We start from the raw sequence: 21,639 nt of genomic DNA on the forward strand, positions 1-21,639 counted from the left end.
GCGGGCCTCTCACTGTTGTGGCCTCTCCCATTGCAGAGCACAGGCTCCAGGCACAGGCTCCAGATGCGCAAGCTCAGCGGCCATGGCTCACGGGCCCAGCCGCTCTGCGGCATGTGCGATCTTCCCGGACCAGGGCACGAACCCGTGTCCCCGGCATCGGCAGGTGGACTCTCAACCACTGCGCCATCAGGAAAGCCATATCCGTCCGTTTTTGTTTGCTTGTTTTTTCTTTAAAAAAAATTTTTTCTTAATAATTATTTTTATTTTATTTTATAATCTTCCTTCCTTCTGCCTTCCCTCCCTCCCTCTCTCTCTCTTTTCTTCCTTCCTTCCTTCCTTCCTTCCTTCCTTCCTCTCTCTCTCTCTCTTTCTTTCTACTTGTTCTCCCTTTTATTCTGAGCCGTGTGGATGAAAGGCTCTTGGTGCTGCAGCCAGGAGTCAGTGCTGTGCCTCTGAGGTGGGACAGCCAACTTCAGGACACTGGTCCACAAGAGACCTCCCAGCTCCACATAATATCAAATGGAGAAAATCTCCCAGTTATCTCCATCTCAACACCAAGACCCAGCTTCACTCAACGACCAGCAAGCTACAGTGCTGGACACCCTATGCCAAACAAATAGCCAGACAGGAACACAACCCCACCCATTAGCAGAGAGGCTGCCTAAAATCATAAGTCCATAGACACCCCAAAACACATCACCAGACGTGGACCTGCCCACCAGAAAGACAAGATCCAGCCTCATCCACCAGAACACAGGCACTAGTACCCTCCACCAGGAAGCCTACACAACCCACTGAACCAACTTTAGCCACTGGGGACAGACACCAAAAACAACGGGAACTACGAACCTGCAGCCTGCAAAAAGGAGACCCCAAACACAGTTAGATAAGCAAAATGAGAAGATAGAAAAACACACAGCAGATGAAGGAACAAGATAAAAACCCACCAGACCTAACAAATGAAGAGGAAATAGGCAGTCTACCTGAAAAAGAATTCAGAATAATGATAGTAAAGATGATCCAAAATCTTGGAAATAGAATAGACAAAATGCAAGAAACATTTAATAAGGACCTAGAAGAAATAAAGATAAAACAAGCAACGATGAACAACACAATAAATGAAATTAAAAATACTCTAGATGGGATCAATAGCAGAATAACTGAGGCAGAAGAATGGATAAGTGACCTGTTAGATAAAATAGTGGAAATAACTACTGCAGAGCAGAATGAAGAAAAAAAAAATGAAAAGAACTGAGGACAGTCTCAGAGACCTCTGGGACAACATTAAATGCACCACCATTCGAATTATAGGGGTTCCAGAAGAAGAAGAGGAAAAGAAAGGGACTGAGAAAATATTTGAAGAGATTATAGTTGAAAACTTCCCTAATATGGGAAAGGAAATAGTTAATCAACTCCAGGAAGCACAGAGAATCCCATACAGGATAAAACCAAGGAGAAACATGCCAAGACACATTAAACTGTCAAAAATTAAATACAAAGAAAACATATTAAAAGCAGCAAGGGAAAAACAACAAATAACACACAAGGGAATCCCCATAAGGTTAACAGCTGATCTTTCAGCAGAAACTCTGCAAGCCAGAAGGGAGTGGCGGAGATATTTAAAGTGATGAAGGAGAAAAACCTACAACCAAGATTACTCTACCCAGCAAGGATCTCACTCAGATTTGATGGAGAAATTAAAACCTTTACAGACAAGCAAAAGCTGAGAGAGTTCAGCAGCACCAAACCAGCTTAACAACAAATGCTAAAGGAACTGCTCTAGGCAGAAGCACAAGAGGAGGAAAAGACGTACAATAACGAACCCAAAACAATTAAGAAAATGGAAATACAAACATACATATCGATAATTACCTTAAATGTAAATGGATTAAATGCTCCCCCCAAAAGACACAGACTGGCTGAATGGATACAAAAACGAGACCAATAAATATGCTGTCTACAAGAGACCCACTTAAGACCTAGAGACACATACAGACTGAAAGTAAGGGGATGGAAAAAGATATTCCATGCAAATGGAAACCAAAAGAAAGCTGGAGTAGCAATTCTCATATCAGACAAAATAGACTTTAAAATAAAGACTATTAGAAGAGACAAAGAAGGATACTACATAATGATCAAGGGATCGATCCAAGAAGAAGATATAACAACTGTAAATATTTATGCACCCAACATAGGAGGACCTCCATACATAAGACAAATACTAACAGCCATAAAAGGGGAAATCGATACTAACACATTGATAGTAGGGACTTCAACACCCCACTTTCACCAATGGACAGATCATCCAAAATGAAAATAAATAAGGAAACACAAGCTTTAAATGATACATTAACCAAATGGACTTAATTGATATTTATAGGACATTCCATCCAAAAACAACAGAATACACATTTTTCTCAAGTGCTCATGGAACATTCTCCAGGATAGATCATATCTTGGGTCACAAATCAAGCCTTGGTAAATTTAGGAAAATTGAAATTGTATCAAATATCTTTTCTGACCACAACGCCATGAGACTAGATATCAATTACAGGAAAAGATCTGTAAAAACTACAAACACATGGAGGCTAAACAATACACTACTTAATAATGAAGTGATCACTGAAGAAATCAAAGAGGAAATCAAAAAATACCTAGAAACAAATGACAGTGGAGATACAACAACCAAAAACCTATGGGATGCAGCAAAAGCAGTTCTAAGAGGGAAGTTTATAGCAGTACAGTCCTACCTTAAGAAACAGGAAACATCTCGAATAAACAAGCTAACCTTGCACTGAAAGCAGTTAGAGAAAGAAGAACAAAAAAACCCCAAAGTTAGCAGAAGGAAAGAAATCATAAAGATCAGATCAGAAATAAATGAAAAAGAAATGAAGGAAACGATACCAAAGATCAATAAAACTAAAAGCTGGTTCTTTGAGAAGATAAACAAAATTGATAAACCATTAGCCAGACTCATCAAGAAAAAAAGGGAGAAGACTCAAATCAATAGAATTAGAAATGAAAAAGGAGAAGTAACAACTGACACTGCAGAAATACAAAAGATCATGAGAGATTACTACAAGCAACTCTATGCCAATAAAATGGACAACCTGGAAGAAATGGACAAATTCTTAGAAATGCACAACCTGCCAAGACTGAATCAGGAAGAAATAGAAAATATGAACAGACCAATCACAAGCACTGAAACTGTGATTAAAAATCTTGCAACGAACAAAAGCCCAGGACCAGATGGATTCACAGGCGATTCTATCAAACATTTAGAGAAGAGCTAACACCTATCCTTCTCAAACTCTTCCAAAATATAGCAGAGGGAGGAACACTCCCAAACTCATTCTATGAGGCCACCATCACCCTGATACCAAAACCAGACAAGGATGTCACAAAGAAAGAAAACTACAGGCCAATATCACTGATGAACACAGATGCAAAAATCCTCAACAAAATACTAGCAAACAGAATCCAACAGCACATTAAAAGGATCATACACCATGATCAAGTGGGGTTTATTCCAGGAATGCAAGGATTCTTCAATATATGCAAATGAATCAACGTGATACACCATATTAACAAATTGAAGGAGAAAAACCATATGATCACCTCAATAGATGCAGAGAAAGCTTTCAACAAAATTCAACACCCATTTACGATAAAAACCCTCCAGAAAGTAGGCATAGAGGGAACTTTCCTCAACATAATAAAGGCCATATATGACAAACTCACAGCCAACATCGTCCTCAATGGTGAAAAACTGAAAGCATTTCCACTAATATCAGGAACAAGACAAGGTTGCCCACTCTCACCAGTCTTATTCAACACAGTTTTGGAAGCCACAGCAATCAGAGAAGAAAAGGAAAAAAAAGGAATCCTAATTGGAAAAGAAGAAGTAAAGCTGTCACTGTTTGCAGATGACATGATACTATACATAGAGAATCCTAAAGATGCTACCAGAAAACTACTAGAGCTAATCAACTTATTTGGTAAAGTAGCAGGATACAAAATTAATGCACAGAAATCTCTGGCATTCCTATACACTAATGATGAAAAATCTGAAAGTGAAATCAAGAAAACATCCCATTTACCGTTGCAACAAAAGGAATAAAATATCTAGGAATAAACCTTCAAAAGACCTGTATGCAGAAAATAATAAGACACTGATGAAACAAATTAAAGATGATACAAATAGATGGGGAGGTACACCATGTTCTTGGATTGGAAGAATCAACATTGTGAAAATGACTCTACTACCCAAAGCAATCTACAGATTCAATGCAATCCCTATCAAACTACCACTGGCGTTTTTCACAGAACTAGAGCAAAAAATTTCACAATTTGTATGGAAACACAAAAGACCCCGAATAGCCAAAGCAATCTTGTGAACGAAAAACGGAGCTGGAGGAATCAGGCTCCCAGACTTCAGACTATACTACAAAGCTACAGTAATCAAGACAGTATGGTACTGGCACAAAAGCAGAAATATATATCAATGGAACAGGATAGAAAGCCCAGAGATAAACCCACGCACATATGGTCACCTTATCTTTGATAAAGGAGGCAGGAATGTACAGTGGAGAAAGGACAGCCTCTTCAATAAGTGGTGCTGGGAAAACTGGACAGGTACATGTAAAAGTATGAGATTAGATCACTCCCTAACACCATACACAAAAATAAGCTCACAATGGATTAAAGACCTAAATGTAAGGCCAGAAACTATCAAACTCTTAGAGGAAAACATAGGCAGGACACTCTATGACATAAATCACAGCAAGATCCTTTTTGACCCACCTCCTAGAGAAATGGAAATAAAAACAAAAATAAACAAATGGGACCTAATGAAACTTCAAAGCTTTTGCACAGCAAAGGAAACCATAAACAAGACCAAAAGACAACCCTCAGAATGGGAGAAAATATTTGCAAATGAAGCAACCAACAAAGGATTAATCTCCAAAATTTATAAGCAGCTCATGCAGCTCAATAACAAAAAAAGAAACAACCCAATCCAAAAATGGGCAGAAAACCTAAACAGACATTTCTCCAAAGAAGATATACAAACTGTCAACAAACACATGAAAAAATGCTCAACATCATTAATCATTAGAGAAATGCAAATCAAAACTACAATGAGCTATTATCTCACACCGGTCAGATTGGGCATCATCAAAAAATCTAGAAACAATAAATGCTGGAGAGGGTGTGGAGAAAAGTGAACACTCTTGCACTGCTGGTGGGAATGTGAATTGGTACAGCCACTATGGAGAACAGTATGGAGGTTCCTTAAAAAAGTACAAAGAGAACTACCATATGACCCAGCAATTCCACTACTGGGCATATACCCTCAGAAAACCAAAATTCAAAAAGAGTCACGTACCAAAATGTTCATTGCAGCTCTATTTACAATAGCCCGGAGATGGAAACAACCTAAGTGTCCATCATCAGATGAATGGATAAAGAAGATGTGGCACATATATACAATGGAATATTACTCAGCCATAAAAAGAAACGAAATTGCGTTATTTGTAGTGAGGTGGATGGACCTCGAGTCTGTCATACACAGTGAAGTAAGTCAGAAAGAGAAAGACAAATACCGTATGCTAACACATATATATGGAATATAAGAAAAAAAAATGTCATGAAGAACCTAGGGGTAAGACAGGAATAAAGACACAAACTTACTAGAGAATGGACTTGAGGATATGGGGCGGGGGAAAAAAAAAAAGCGAGAGAGTGGCATGGACATATATACACTACCAAACGTAAAACAGATAGCTAGTGGGAAGCAGCCACACAGCACAGGGAGATCAGCTCGGTGCTTTGTGACCACCTGGATGTGTCGGATAGGGAGGGAGATGCAAGAGGGAGGGAGATATGGGAACATATGTATAACTGATATATATATATATACATATACTGTATATCTCCCAAGGGAGGGAGACGCAAGAGGGAGGAGATATGGGAACATATGTATATGTATAACTGATTCACTTTGTTATAAAACAGAAACTAACACACCATTATAAAGCAATTATACTCCAATAAAGATGTAAAAAAAAAGATGGAAGATTTAAAATCAATCATAACAAAACTTTATTAAGTGTAAAAGTCTATAAATATTGATTTTTTTATACTGACCACATATCTAATCATCTTTTTTTATACTGACCACATGTATAACCATCAATTAAATTTATACATTAATTCTAATAGTTCAATAGCAGATTCTTATATTTTACACATATATTATAATGTAATATGTAAATTGTGACAAGTTTTTACTTTATTTTGAAGCTCTACGCCATTTATTTCTTTTTCTTGCCTTACTGCATTAACTCAGAGCTGCAGTGGAACTGAACAAGTGTTGAAAGTGGGTATCTTTGTTCAACATTCACCATTACATGAAGTTTGATGTATTCATCCTCATTTTCAAGTTACAAAAGTATTTATTTTTACTGTTTCAAGTAGTTTTAACCAGAATGAAGGCTGGCTATTTTCAGAATTTTTCTGCATGTATTGAGATTGTCATGTAATTATTTTTTCTTATTAATGTTGTGAATTAAATGGATAGATTTTTTTTAATGTCAAACCATTGTACTTCTGAAATAAAATAAAATATGCCATGAAAAAAAATACTAAAATGCAACAATAAGATTACAGGACAAAAGACACATTAAATGTCCGAAACTAGAAGATAACAGTATTACTAAAGTCTAAAGTAAAAAGAAAGCAAACCTTGCAGAATCATGCTTTCATTAGCTTAATGCTTATTTGCATGTCTTATAAATACTTAAGAAAACTGAGGATTAATTTAGAAAATAAATATAATGGAAGAAATCTGCCCCAAAAGACAACTACAATATCAAGTAAATTGAGAAGACATTAGACGTGCCCGACTTTCCACAAGGAACCTGGTTAACATTAGTTTCAAAGATGGAGAAGAGAGTGAGTATAGTCTGCAAATTGTAATGAGAACAAGCCAGGAAGACACTTATTCCCTAGGCCCCCTTCCAGGCTTGATGGTATACGGGCTGAAGGAGTCATCACTTAAGAGGTCTGCAGGGGAAGCAGTACCATTGGGAAGAGTCAGGTATCCATTAGAGTAAGAAAATAAAAGGAATATTCAGCAAAGAGGTTGAGGACTGGGGGATTATTTTGCTTATGAACTCCAAATAGGGCACAGTGGAAGGACTTTACGAGTTGGGGATGGGTGGTGGGTAACAGGACAGAAGATACTGACACCTTCAAGGAGATTAGATGTGGGAAATGAAAGGTAATCTAAGAGTTTTGATGGCACCCTGTATAAATAGGAACAAATAATGAGAGAAGTCCCAGCAGATTCAAGGAAGATGGTGGTCAGACTGTGAGTGCTGGCAGGGAAGGAAGAATGGGTGCTTGAGGTTTCTTTCCTTTTGACCACTTTTGATTAATGGGAGCAAGGACATCTCCAGCAAATCCTTACTTTTTAGTCTTTTTCTTAATTGACATTTCTATGACATTTGAAATTGTTGACCGGCATCATTCTTGAAACCATCCTCCCTTCTCATTTTGTTAAGTTTCTCATACTTCCTCTCTTATCATTCCTTCTCTTCCATTGGCTCTTTTCTTCTACTAACTCTTAATATTCTGTGGTTCAGTCCTGCTTTTCTTTTCACTCTGCACAAAACCTCATGCTCCCTGGTTAGGTTCATCTGTACACATAGTTTTAGCTACTGCCTATATTCAGCTTCCTAATGGACATCCTCCTCTAGACAAGCAGTGGGTACTTCCATGACAAACATCTCCAAGAACTAAACAATATCTCTTTGCCTAAACCACCCATTCCTTCTGTATTTCCTCTCTAGTGTAAAAGGATAATGGGATGTTTTCTCCGATCTTAAAATTTGGCTCTAGTGAAACCCCCAAAGCTGAGAACTACAAATGATAAACTCCCCTACACTCTAAAAAGAACAAAACATCCATGCCAGAGTTGCTAAAAGACAGCATCTCTATCACCCACCTCCCGCCTATTGAAAATGAAACAAAACAAAACAAGATTAGAAACAGAAGTGAATTCATAAACATAGAGAATGCTAGGGCTTTACAACCTTAGTGAGAACAAAAGCAGGGGTTCTCCAAGAAAACCTCTGGGACAGACTGGGTGATAACTACAAGAAGGGAAATTGACATCTGAATCTTTGGCTGGCAACATACTGAGATAAAGTAACTCTTAAAAGCCCAAAAGAACCTGACATATCCCCAGGAGTTTAGGCCATATGTGAACACAGAAACTGGTCCCAGCCTGGAGAATTCTGAAAGCAAGAAGTTGGATGGAGCTTCAAAACGGCAGAGCAAGGACTCAGAGGACAGCAGTTAGATGAGCTACATTTCTACCACTGGGTTCTATAGGTTTCCCATTAGCCAAATACAACAGATGCTGCAGAAGGGCTAAAGCATCTCGGTAGGCCAAAGACATGTGCCTTCTTGAGGAAGGAGACTCAGCAGTAACAGGCTGTAGGTAGACTACAGGAGGGAAGAGATAGTTAGAGGCCTGCCAACGGTAGCTGGAGTGTGCACCATAAAAGGGACCTGGGCAATGTGGGCATACCACGGGGGCCTCCAAAAACCATCCTAAATGCACAACTGTAAAAGGCCACACTTGGACACCTGTCACACAGAGAACACTGGCAGTTGGATTACAACAGTCCCAGTCACATAAAACTTTGTCCTTTCTCTTCTAATTTTCCTTCCAATCAGAAGCCAAAAGCAGAAAGAGGGAAGAAGTAGAAGAGTGAAGAAACAGGTAATACTCCTCTACTGCATGGTCCCTGAGTCATGATTAGGTCTGAGTTACATCCATTCAACTAGATGTAAGGTTTGGAGTAGACTTTTCATACCTTTGAATTTAATCATCAAAATAAGGCTTGTTCTTATAGTAAAAACGACGTCTTGTCAAGAGCCAGAGAAGGAAGATTCAACATGACATGGCTAAAGTCAAGGATAAGAGAAAAATAAAGCTAGTTCTTATTTGTATGCCATCAGATATAGCCCACATACCAGCCCACAGTGCCACCACTACTGTGTTCTTCAGGTTAGGAGTCTAGGAGTCATCCCTTAGGTTCTCCCCTCCCTATACCCTGACATCCAGTCATTATGTCTTACACCTCTTTCAACACATCTCTTCTTCCTAACCCCTTAGCTACTAGTCTAGCTCAAATGTGAAGTACTAAAATAATCTAATTTAGTGATTCTCTACCCTGGCCTATACTTTAAAATTTTTAAATATTAAATCTAATACTTAGGCCCCAGCCTAGAGACTGATTTAAGTGGGATCAGGTGGAGGTCAGCCATGAGTTTTTTCGAAAGGTCTCCACGTGCTTCCAAAGTGTAGCCAAGGTTGAGAATAACTAACCTAACTGGTCTCTTCTAGAATCCAGGCTTACCTTCCTTTCATTATGCTACAGAGTCATCTTTTTTGAAATGCAAATCTCATATTATCCTAGAGCAGTTGTTTTTAATCTAGGCTACTCATTAGAATCACTTAGCCTTAAAAAATCCTGATACCAAGCCAAACTCCAGGCCAATTAAAACAGAGTCTTCAGGGATAAGAACCAGGCATTGGTATTTATTAGAGCTCCCCAGGTGATTCCAACGTGCAGACAAGGTTGAGAACCACTGTCCTAGAAGCAATGGGAAGTCACAGAAAGTCTTTAAGAACAATAAAATCCAAACTCCCCTGAGGGTAATGAAACCTTCTATCTAACTTTAGCACCCTTGGCTCTCACACTACCAAAGAAAGGTAGCTCCCTACACTACCCTTTTACAAGGGGCCACGCTTTTACACTTTTGTGTAAAGTATTATCTCAATTTGGAAACCTCCTATGCTCACCCATAGCTAAGGCCTGAACCACCTTTAAGGTTAAGACCTTTCAGGAATAGCACCCTTTGTATAAACCTCCTCTGACAGACACAACAGGGCTCTTCAATCCACCTGTGACCGTTATGATTCTGTAGGGCAATTCTTAATGTTTAACTCTAACTTCCCTACTGAACTACCTGAAATTTAAAACTTCTTATTCATGCTTTTATCCCCAGTGCCTATCACTATGCAGAGCACATAGTAAGCACTCAAATATCTGTTGAATTCATTCCATTTAAGTAGATAATTATCTGTATTATCATGCAGGTAGAATCTCATTTTAATAAACTGTAACAGACATCGTATTTATACACTAGAGTCAAGTCTCATTAAAACAGAAACCAACAGTTAGACTTTTAAAAAATGTAAGGCAAACGTTTAATGTTTGTTCTACTCATGAATAGTAGCAAATTAAGGAAAAAGGCAGGTACAAAGGGCAGTGTGTTTCCAGAATCGCAAGGGTGGCACCTTACAAAATAATGATGCTTGGCTTTCCACCTGAATATGTCCTTTAAAGCATACTTGTTCCAAAATTTTATGCTGGTATAATGACATCTGTATGTTTTAGGAAAGTGAGCTAAGACTACTTAACTTGACCTAAAATGATAGGTACTTTGCCCCCTTAAAAAGAAAATAAATTAAGACAAGCTTTCAGATGCTCTGAATGAGCTGTGTTAAGCCTAAAAACCCGAATTAATATGATCACCAGCATTTGATGGCAATTTCTAGTACTCTGGATACTCTGTTACCAGCAAAAGCTCAGCTCTCCATAAAATCAAGGACAGCTTAAGCAGAAGGCACCAAATATTTTATTTTTAAAAAAGTTACATTTAACATTTTATATTTATAGAGTCACTATATATGTGACTGATCCAAAGACAATAATTTTGCACAAGTATTAACTGAAGAGGAACCAAACACCTACATAATGCACCTCGTTTAGAAGATTTATGTTGTACCCACATTCACAAGGGCCATTAAAATAATCTTAGCATGCAAAATGATAACTGTGTAACTATGCGTTCAGGGTAAGTTTTTTATCTGTCGTACATCCTTGATTACTAAATTAATCCGATATTTACCAAATACCTATTAACTCTTTAGGAATATATTAAAACTGAAGTATCTGAAGTGACTAGTGAGAAAATAAAGTCATTAACCACAATACTTGGCCTTTGTGGCTAATTTTTTTTTTACCTTATTTGGCGATTTCAAAGGTGAGATGGCTATTTTATTTGGTGTCTGTGTTGTAGAATTTAAAGTTGATCCAATAACACCACTTTCAGATATTGTTATGGTCTTTGATGGAGTCCCGGGAGTAGACTGTGAAAGAACCCTACCTGCAAATGAGAGGCAGCACATCAGTTTGACTCTTTTCAATAATCGTATAAAAATGTATTTGATGATGATTTATACCCACAAGGACTGTAGTATATATATGTTCAATATTTCATACGCAGCCACTTATGAACTGAAACACTTAAGTAGGTCTAATGAACTATGGTGAACCTAGGCAGAAGGAAACAAAACAATGCTTCTTAGTAACACTTAGTATCTTAATACCACCTTATGAAAGTCCACAAAAACACTTCTGCTCACATTCTCATCAATACTGCTTTGTGTTTTGTCTGTTTTCTTGGCCACACCGCTCGGCTTGTGGGATCTTAGTTTCCCAACCAGGGACTGAACCCGAGACCTCGGCAGTGAGAGTGCGGAGTCCTAACCATTGGACTGCCAGGGAATTCCCTCATCTATACTGTTAGGTTATATCTATAAGAAAATAGGCTCAGGACAACTAAGGAACAAGTCCTGTGTAACACAGCTCCTCAAAGTTAGGACTTGAATCCAAGTCTTAAACTTCAGTCTCTGTTCTCTACTATACCTCAGCTTCTTCTCTTTGAACTGAAACCATTCAGGATACAATTTAAGTCCACATCTATAAAACAGATAGTCACTGAACTAACTTAAACACTGGTTTAATACTGTCTCATTTTAGTCTGCCAAAAAGAGGAAAAAAAATTCTTCTAGCTGTCCTGGCCAGATTCCAACAAGAATGCTGTGTTCCCTTCTGGAAATATCCTTCAGGAACAAAACAGAAAAACTATAGTGTGTCTGGATGGCTTACAGAATTGGAAATCATATCACAAGGAGTTGAAATATTAGGAATTTTTGTCCTAGGTGAGAGAGGAATACAAAGACATGACACAGCTCCAAATTCCTGAAAGACTGTGTGATGCTGCCATTCAGCATTCTGGCGCCGACCTCCTCCCCTTCCATTCTGGGCACACGGCAGGACTGCCCTTCCTACCCGTCCCTGCAGCTCCCTGTGGTTAGATTAGGGCCATATGACTAGTTCTGACCAACAGATTATGAATAGAAGTGATGTGTGTCATTTCTGGGTCAGAACATTTACTGCCTACGCAAGACCTTCCAAAGCTCTCTTTTCCTCACTGCGTCTGGATGGTGGCTCCTCCATCAGCCGGGGTCCTTGAGTGACCATGATGAGAATAGCCCCCTTTCTAACCCACAGTAGACATGTAGATAACCATGAAGTATGAATACAAAATAAAATTTGTGTTTTCTTAAATTTCTGAGATTTAAAGACTGTTTATTATGGCAGAGAACCAAGACTGTCCTGATTGATCCATGCTGTCAAGTTGAAGGATTAGAACCACTCTGTATCCATCAGATGCACACACTAATATAAACAGAAAATTTTTAGTTAAGCAGTAAGAAAGAACTTCTACCAAAAATTTCCAATTGAAACGACTGTTTCTATATGAGTGAGTTTCTACTCACTGAAGGTGTTCAAAAACAGATGCTGGATAATCAAATCCACTGGCTGAAGAGGAACTCCAAGCACTCAAGAAATAGAGAAGGTAGATAACTAAATTATCTCTAAAATCCCTTTAGATGCTATGATTTAACTTACAGATACAGTCAGAGATGAAAGAGAGAGGGAGAGAGGAAGAGAAAAAGGGAAAAAGAGAAAAAAAAAAGGGTCTTACCCTTCAAGCAAAAATAGAGAACTAGCATGTAAGAGTTTCAAGGCTGTTTTTTTTCTAATAACAATGTGACAGTAAACGTATTTTTTTTTTAAAGATGAATCAAGTTTTGTCTGACACATGAATTTTAAAAATATTTTAAATATATTTTTTCAATTTCTTTTAGTACACGATTACATTTTATATTATTGACATATTCCTTAATGAATTTCAGTTGAGAGTTTTGCTAGGGTTTTTTTAGGCTGAATTACATCATAACTAAATAAGTCAATTCTATATAAACTAAATGAATCTATATCAAATATTTTTAGAAGGGCACCCTCAAATGTGGAGCCTGCCTGAAGTAGCATGTTTGTCTGTTCTGGTTTCCAAAACTAATACCTCTGGGATAAGCCTAAAGCCCCAACAACCATTATTTTAAGAAAAGAAACTACCAATAAAGACACATTTTCATAAAATGATCATCATTTACAGTTATTACTATAATTTCTTATTTGTTAAGCATTACATACATTTCAGAAAACATACATATAAAAATCCTCTATTCCTGAGTGAGGATAACTGATACCAGAAAAAGGCCAGTTAAAGTGAATTACATTTAAAACAAGGACAAAAATTTCACTGTAAATAACAACAACAAAAACCCCTAAAACTAAAACTTTTTTTGCTTATATTTAACAAAAATTCAGTTTATAATTACAACTCTACTATCTCTTAGAATGAACTGTTTGAGGGGGAGAGGATTCTTCCGAAAATTAGTAATGACATTACAATGACAGACTCTGTTTGATGGGCGCAACAGGATGATACAGAAGATTATTTCTGCCAAAATATTTTAGGATTTCATCAATTTTCCCAAGAACCCTCTATATCCTTTAAAATTCAAATTATTCTTTTTTGAAGGGCCACTTGTTTTTCATCCAGATAGCATTTCTCCTGATTAATCTCCAAATCCCTGTTTATCCTTGACTCTGCAGACAGATTCAAGAAAGTATACAAGTTATACAATTTCACCTTGAAATCAATTTGCAAAGCATTTTACACTCTACTGTCAGGTATTCTCCAAGAATCAAAAGAGACATAACCAAAAAGCTACAGATGGGACAGGTTGGGGGCAGAGAGCTAGCTTATCTGAGCCAGGACTAATTCTATAAGAGATTAATTCATTAGTGAATATTTTCACATTGATGGAGTTTGCTCTGCTATAGCAGCAACCTTGTACCTTGGGAGCTCTGATAATAAGGACCTGATAATGAGGACCTCTGTACCTCATTTAACCATCTCAAAAGTCATGTGAAGTGATTGTTATCAACATTTTACAGAAAGGAGTAAGATGAACAGAAAATATATTTACCCAAGATCACAGAGAAAATGAATAGAAGACCCATAACTAAAACCCAAGTCTCCTAATAGCTCCTCCCATACACCACACTGCCTCCGTGATACACATATTCACTCAACAATACACATTCACCGAACCACATCTATGTGCTAGAAACTGTGCTAGGTATTGGAGAGTCATAAAAAGCCAGTCATAAAAGGACAAATACTGTACGATTCCACTTATACGAGATACATAGAAAAGTCAAATTGATAGAGACAGTCTCTGCTAGGGGCCGGGGGAAGGAAGGAATTGGGAAGTTATTGTTTAATGCGGACAAAGATTTAGCTTTGCAATGCGAAAAAAGTCCTAGAGACAGACAGTGGTGATGGTTGCACAACAACATGAATGTACTTAATGCCACCAGTGGTTAAAATGGTCAACTTTATGTTATGTGTATTTATCATAATTTTTTAAAAAATAATCTTTAAAAACTAGATGGCAAACAAAATCCAAAATTACTATTAAGAAAAATTTTAAGTGTAATAGGGGAGACAGACAGACAACAGGGGAGACAGACAGACAAGGAAACCAAGTATTACAATATACCATGACTAATGGAAACATTAAAAGCCAGTGTGAAATTTAACAGAAGTCTGATTTAAGTTAAGTATTTGGTAGGTATAACCAAGTTTTATGGAAATATATTAGGAGATGGTCAGAGAAAAGAGAACCTAACTAAACCCAGGGATCAAAAACTTCCAAGACAGGTGGAGATAATCCAAAGATAAAATGGATGAGTCAGCCATAAGGAAAGCAAAAAAAGTCATTTCAGGTAAAAGCAACAGTGCCAAGGGCCTAAGTTCTGAGAGAACATGGGCCATTTGGTGATCTCTTGAAATAAGTTACATCAGTAGGTCTGGAGCTAATACAAGCTGAAAATGAAAAAGTATATGTTATATAATAAATGACTTTAATGCTAAGAAAGCTCTGGCATCTGAACTTATTCCTGAAGGATTAAGGCCAAGAAATGGATGTGGCCAAGAAAATTTAAGCAAAGGTGTGACAAAATCATATTTGCATTTTAGAAAAATTGATTTTATACAAACACTAAGTTCATCTTGATCAAAAGACAGAAAAAGATATCCATCTTCCATGAAAAGCCCAAAGGTCATTAAAAAGCAGTCTAAATGTAATTTGAAAGATCCTTAGCTATAATATAAAGATAATGGAACCTCCTTGTGATAAGACAATTCAGCAGGAGAGCTACTTTGGTGGTTTAAAATTTGGCTTACATGAATTTAAAAAGCTACAAACTATTAGTTAACAGTAGAAATTATCCCTCCAAACTGAACTTAATGCCAACAAATTCTAGTGAAATTTAATAGAAGTCTATCTCTATGTATTTTGGGAGGGCTAATAAGTCTGTCTGTAATTAAAAGGTGAAGGTATGATTAGTGTGCAACACACTGTAAATCACCCAAAGACCCAGCAATGAAATCCATTATAGTCAAATGTAAGAGAGGTGAAATCTTGACATTACCAAATATTCACTCAGACACTTCTGCAAAACCACAATTCTTTAGCATACAGCTCCCCTTCGCCCCTACATAATTAAAAGTTTTAAGGAATTCTCTCAAACTCAAAAGCAGTAGAGAACATGGCACTGAGACACCCCTCCTCGTAAACCACCTCTACTCACCCAAACTCCTAAGGGTCTGGTGGTCCCTTTATCATCAACATATCCAAGCCTTCCTTACTTTCAGCCAACTAAAGCCCACTTCCTGAAGCAGCTCGAAATCCAAACCCTTTCCAGTTTTTCCTCTGGGGCCACACCTATCTCCCATGACAGCCCTCTAGATACGAGCATCCTATACCATCCCAAGTCTCTACTGAAGGCCAAAAGAAAAAGAACATTCACTCACCCAACACTGCCCTCAAACTACAATCTCCTCATTCCTTCTCTCACTTGCTAAACAGAGAAGCCTCCCTATATATTATAATTCAAAGCCTAGGAAAATGATCATTTCACTGCCACTGATTTCAGAGTTGCCTACTGCTATACTGTCTGTAAATTTATCAAAGACAGTAGGAGGTGGTTTTAATACATATCCCAGGGATGGTTAATTAACATTTGAAGTACCTTCATCAAGAATACACATTCTAGAAATGGGTAATTAGCATTTGAAAGTCTCTAGTCAAAGTCTACCACCCAGAGGTGCTTCCATAAGCTATTAGAACAATGGAAATTTAAAATGAGCTCCTAAATGGTGAAAGAAGTAATGTTAGTATAGCTCTGAATTAAAGACCAGTCACCACAGCTGTGTGATTTTCTCCAGAAGTACTGAGGTGCTTGCCAGGCAAGAAGAGAGCTGGACTTAACCAAGCCATTATAGAAAGAGAGAGTGAAAAGAGAATCAATGGTGTTTTCTGGGAGCAGTAGTGATGGGTCATGAACTCCACGCTGAGTAAGGAAGAATTTGAGGACTGGAAAGGGATTATTAATGAGAAAGTGGAAGAGTTAATGGATCAGAGATTTCAAAGTGAAAGAATTACTAGATTGGAAGTACAAAGGCAGATCAACTAGAATAATAAAGAGTGAAATACTCAAAGTCAAGATTTCTGAGGTGTTATTAGTGATGACATATCTTAAAAGTATATAATAAAATAATTGGGCCATGCTGAGGAATTTGCTGGTAAAAGTAATATAACTAAAATTCTGTTCTCACTTAAGTAATTATTATCATTGTGATAATTTTCTGTTTCATAGAGAACTGCATACAGAGAATATTAAAATACGGAAACCAAAAATTCAAACAGAAACCATGAAATACGATACTCTCACATATATTACTTTAAACCTAACAGACTTATTAGCATGTGCTCTAGCATTAGCTGGATTCAAATTCCAACTTGGCCATTTACTAGCTGAGTGCCTCTGTTTCCACACTGGCAAAATGGGGATGTTATTAGTACCTACCGCATAGGATTGCCAGAGGATTATATATGTCACTCTATGTAAAGAGCTAAGAATAGTGTGGAAGCCGTAGCAAACACTATGTAAATGTTAGCTAGTATTATCAGAGTCTGAGACTTCACTACTTTCAAGGTATACCAAAAACCAAAGAGGCTAAAGTAATGGACTGATTTTGAGATAAGGCATTTTGCTTGAAGGACACATTTAATAGGTGTAACATTTCTTACTAACCAGTCTGATTTACAGTAATAAGCACTAAAACATTTCAAGGTAGTAGAACAGCCTTTTTTAAACCTAAAAGGAAGGTAAATATTTAGCTAAACAAACTATAAAGAAATATAACCTGCAATGGCTGGTACTTGAGTTGTCTGTCCTGTAACTGCTTTACTATTAATTGGTTTTGCAAAAATCAGCTTCGTGATTACTGGACCAGAGGTTGGAGTTCGAGGTTTCTTCGCAATCTGAAATATATAAATAACTATAAAGACCATTGTTTCTATAAAACACCTATTCAATCAAAATTAGACAAGATTGATATACAGAAGTACATGTGAAACCAGCTCATTTAACAAAACATATCTAAGTACTGACGTTAAAAACATTTAAAATGCAGCCATTCACCAAAATACTAATATGATCACATCCTTAGGCCATTATACAACAATACCTTTGGATTTTATTGCAAATTCTTATTTTAGTCTCTGGGACATATGCATATAATGAAAAACAAATTAATTTGTAAAAATAATGTTTAATGTTCAATAGTAATGTTTAAAATAACCATTTAATAATAATAATGAAACACAAATATGGCACAGCAATATCCTTTTCCAAATAGCTAATTATTCAATAATAAAAAGATGGAGTAGAGTATGTTAAGAAAGCATAGTGCAAATGATAAATATAATTTCATTGGCCCCTGGAAGCAAAATATAAATACACATAAAAGATAGGCTCATGATTATATCTTCAACTTTAGATCTATATATCAGGGGCAGATAAATAAGGAACTGCACAAGTTAACACCCTAGGATACAAAGAGACATGTTTGGCAAAACACAGACTATTCTAAAGGTGAAGCCTCTGAAATATTATTTACTAAAATACACTTTACTAGACTACAAATTGTTTGAAGGGAGGGTCTATGTTTTATTCATCTCTGCTTTTACGTTATACACGGTACACTGTTGCCCTAAACTAAAATTCTCCACAAGTCAAGGAAGGTAGAGTTACCAATGTCCTTATACTGAAATTGCAATGTATGCAAGGCACAGCTTTTTCTAAAAGTCAGAAGCAGAAATTTAGCAATGATAAAAAATCATAGCCTTTAGCAATAATAAAAATCATAGACTTTTTTATCAGTTTATGATAAAAATCATGGACTTTCAGAGCAGGAAGGACATTAAATACTAATTTTATCTTTGGCAGATTGAAAATTGAGGCCCTGAAAGTACTATTATTGGAAATAATAACTCAAAATGAACAAACATGACCAACTTAAACGACAAAACATACCAGAAGCTGTAACTGATTACAGAACTAAGTAAATACCAGCTTTGTGCTCAAACTATAAATTAAACTTAATAACATTTTCTTACACTTAGAATATATTACTTTCTTACACTCAGAACATATTACTGACAAAACAAAATGTAAAGGAAACACAAATCACCTTTTAAAAAAACGAACCAAAGAGATTCCCTACTATATTAAAAAATATCCAGCTTGTAAAACTCTGATATACCCAAATAAATCCATAATTGTAGTTTTAAAAACTGATGCAATTTGGGAGACACACAGAGAAAATATTTCCCAAGTGTATTTACAGGCCTAAAACTCTAAAATAAGTTAGAATATGTTGTCTATTGACTTAGTATTAAGAATCTCAAGAGGTAGAGGTATTGATATTCTTGGAAATCTGTGTCTCGAAATAGATAATCTTAGCTATAGAGTTTGGGAATTTAAAGTGTTTCCCCATTTTTAACTAATTTTCACAATCATAAAACTATATGAATACTTACCAACCAGGAAAAAAAATGTAAATACGACCAAGAGCACATTAATTATTCAAAGGAACAATCTCAACTTGTCCTTGTGGTTTTGTTTCTTTAGTGTAGCATTGCTGAAAATAAGGATTTCCAATTCTGTCAAGGAACCAGGCTTTTTGCATTATGAATTCTAAACTACCCTAGAACAAATTTACTTTATTAAATAAAACAGAGCATAAAGGATCTTCTTTTTTTTTTTTTTTTTTGCAGTATGCGGGCCTCTCACTGTTGTGGCCTCTCCCGTTGCGGAGCACAGGCTCCAGACGCGCAGGCTTAGCGGCCATGACTCACGGGCCCAGCCGCTCTGTGGCATGTGGGATCTTCCCGGACCGGGCACAAACCCGTGTCCCCTGCATCGGCAGGCGGACCCTCAACCACTGCGCCACCAGGGAAGCCCAAAGGATCATTTTTTAACAAATGTATCTAATTAGCAGATTAAGACAAAAATGAATCAAAGAAGGAAATTTACAAATAAGACTGCCAAAGATGTGATCAAATAATACATGCAGTAATTTTGGGCACTGTGTTATACAGATTCAGGAACTAATAAGGAGTTATGTTGTTCCATATGGCTAATTATCTATTATTCTTATATACTATGCAAAAGAAACACAGGAAAGTGTTTATATATCTGTAACTAAGTGTAACTATACCTCTTTGTTACTGCCTCTGGCCTCAACTGTCACCTTTGGAGATGGGTCTCCTTCTTCCACCCTTTCCTATTGTCCACACCCTAATAAGTTTCAATACTCTGATTAAACTTAAGACAATGCTGAGAACCGTCTGGGAAAAAAATCAGGGGATCATACACACCATGTAAAAGTAAACCAAATATTCTGTTGCCCAAAATGGATACTGATAGATGTGTAGCTTTTTGTTTGTTTTTTCTGTGCTTCAGTGCTTCAGAGCTTTATAGGCTACTCTTGAGTTGAAAAGATTTAGTTGCCTAAAAATAACTGGACAAGTAGAACAATATTCTAAATGGGGTTTCTTTTGTTTCTGTTTTTATTTTATTTATTTATTTATTTTGCGGTACGCGGGCCTCTCACTGTTGTGGCCTCTCCCTTTGCGGAGCACAGGCTCCGGACACGCAGGCTCAGCGGCCATGGCTCACGGGCCCCGCCGCTCCGCGGCATGTGGGATCCTCCCGGACCGGGGCACGAACCCGTGTCCCCTGCATCGGCAGGTGGACTCTCAACCACTGCGCCACCAGGTAAGCCCTTGTTTTTGTTTTTAAATAGAAGTCTTTTTAAATAAATAGAATCAGATTTTGTAAAAGTAAGGACAAGAAGAGAAGTTATAAGAATTAGACCCCAGTCTTTGTTTTTATTGTTGGTACTTAGGGGATTATAGTAGAAAACTAGTGGATACAAGTAAACTGGTCTTACAAATAGTATGTATACATTGCTCTTGTAAATGAAAAAAAAATGACATTCTGATTTACATTTACAGTATCTTGCGAACATGGTTATGATCCATATCCCCAAAGCCAGATAAACTCTGGTAAACCAATAAAAACAAGTTTTAAAACTGATTAAAAAACAAGCTGAGGACAAGGTGCTTGATGGTGATAGGATATCTCATTCAAGAGATCCTCACCAAAAAAAGTAAAAGGAAGTCAGAATTAAGTGAGAGATGATAATGAACAAGAAAGAGCACTAAATGTTTAATAGTGGCAGAAGGGACATGGACAAATTATAAAGTTTGAGAAATCTTATGAAGTTCTTAAATAAAAAGCCTGTGAAAAATAAGTTTCTAACTATTTTGTCAACATAATAACCAAAACAATATTTCTAATATCAGCTGAGAGTGGACAGTTCCCCAAACCTTCCTCCTTCCTTATACACCTGCTTTATTTCTCTAACTCATGCCTTCTTTCTAAAAGCCAACTCTTTCAAACAGGAAATGCATTTGTGGTCTTAAGTGGATCATTGTATTTCTAAGAGCAGTGGTGACCTAAAAAGGCCTATTGGGCATGAAAAAATACTTAACATATGTTCTTATAACCTTCTATCTTAGGTTTCTATTCATACTAACAATGGGTACCATTTTGAAGGATTCTCAATGTTTTGAGAACCATACCAAAGAGTTATCTTTTCTTATGTGTTTCATCACGATCAAATAGCCATCTTACAGCTAAAATCAAAAACTCAGAGAAAATAAGTAGCCTATCCAAAGTTCCGCAGCTGGGAGGGCAGCAGAGAAGAGACTGAAATCCAGTTGGTCCAATTCTAAACCTTCCATCACATGGCACTGCCTTTCTACATTGCAAACATGAGCGATGCAATGGAGAGTAAATTCCAAAGAAGAGGCACACACTGGCTGGTATGCACTACTGCTGGCTTGAAGGGTTTCTCAGAGCAGCAAGTTTTCCTAGACTC

General features: G+C 37.1%; 1 protein-coding gene across 7 annotated transcripts in view; it reads right to left on the reverse strand.

The window, feature by feature from the left end:
- LIN54 (lin-54 DREAM MuvB core complex component) overlaps window positions 1-21,639 on the reverse strand; it is a 75,690-nt gene that overhangs the window by 39,202 nt on the left and 14,849 nt on the right. For all 7 annotated transcript variants that reach the window (XM_067736445.1, XM_067736440.1, XM_067736438.1 and 4 more), the window contains exons 3-4: window positions 17,554-17,671; window positions 11,105-11,247 (exon numbers count right to left, since the gene is read on the reverse strand). In XM_067736445.1, the coding sequence (XP_067592546.1) occupies window positions 11,105-11,247; window positions 17,554-17,671 (261 nt within the window). The remainder of the gene's footprint in view (window positions 1-11,104; window positions 11,248-17,553; window positions 17,672-21,639) is intronic.

The sequence above is a fragment of the Pseudorca crassidens genome, chromosome 4, assembly GCF_039906515.1.
Source record: "Pseudorca crassidens isolate mPseCra1 chromosome 4, mPseCra1.hap1, whole genome shotgun sequence".
Classification (NCBI taxonomy): domain Eukaryota; kingdom Metazoa; phylum Chordata; class Mammalia; order Artiodactyla; family Delphinidae; genus Pseudorca; species Pseudorca crassidens.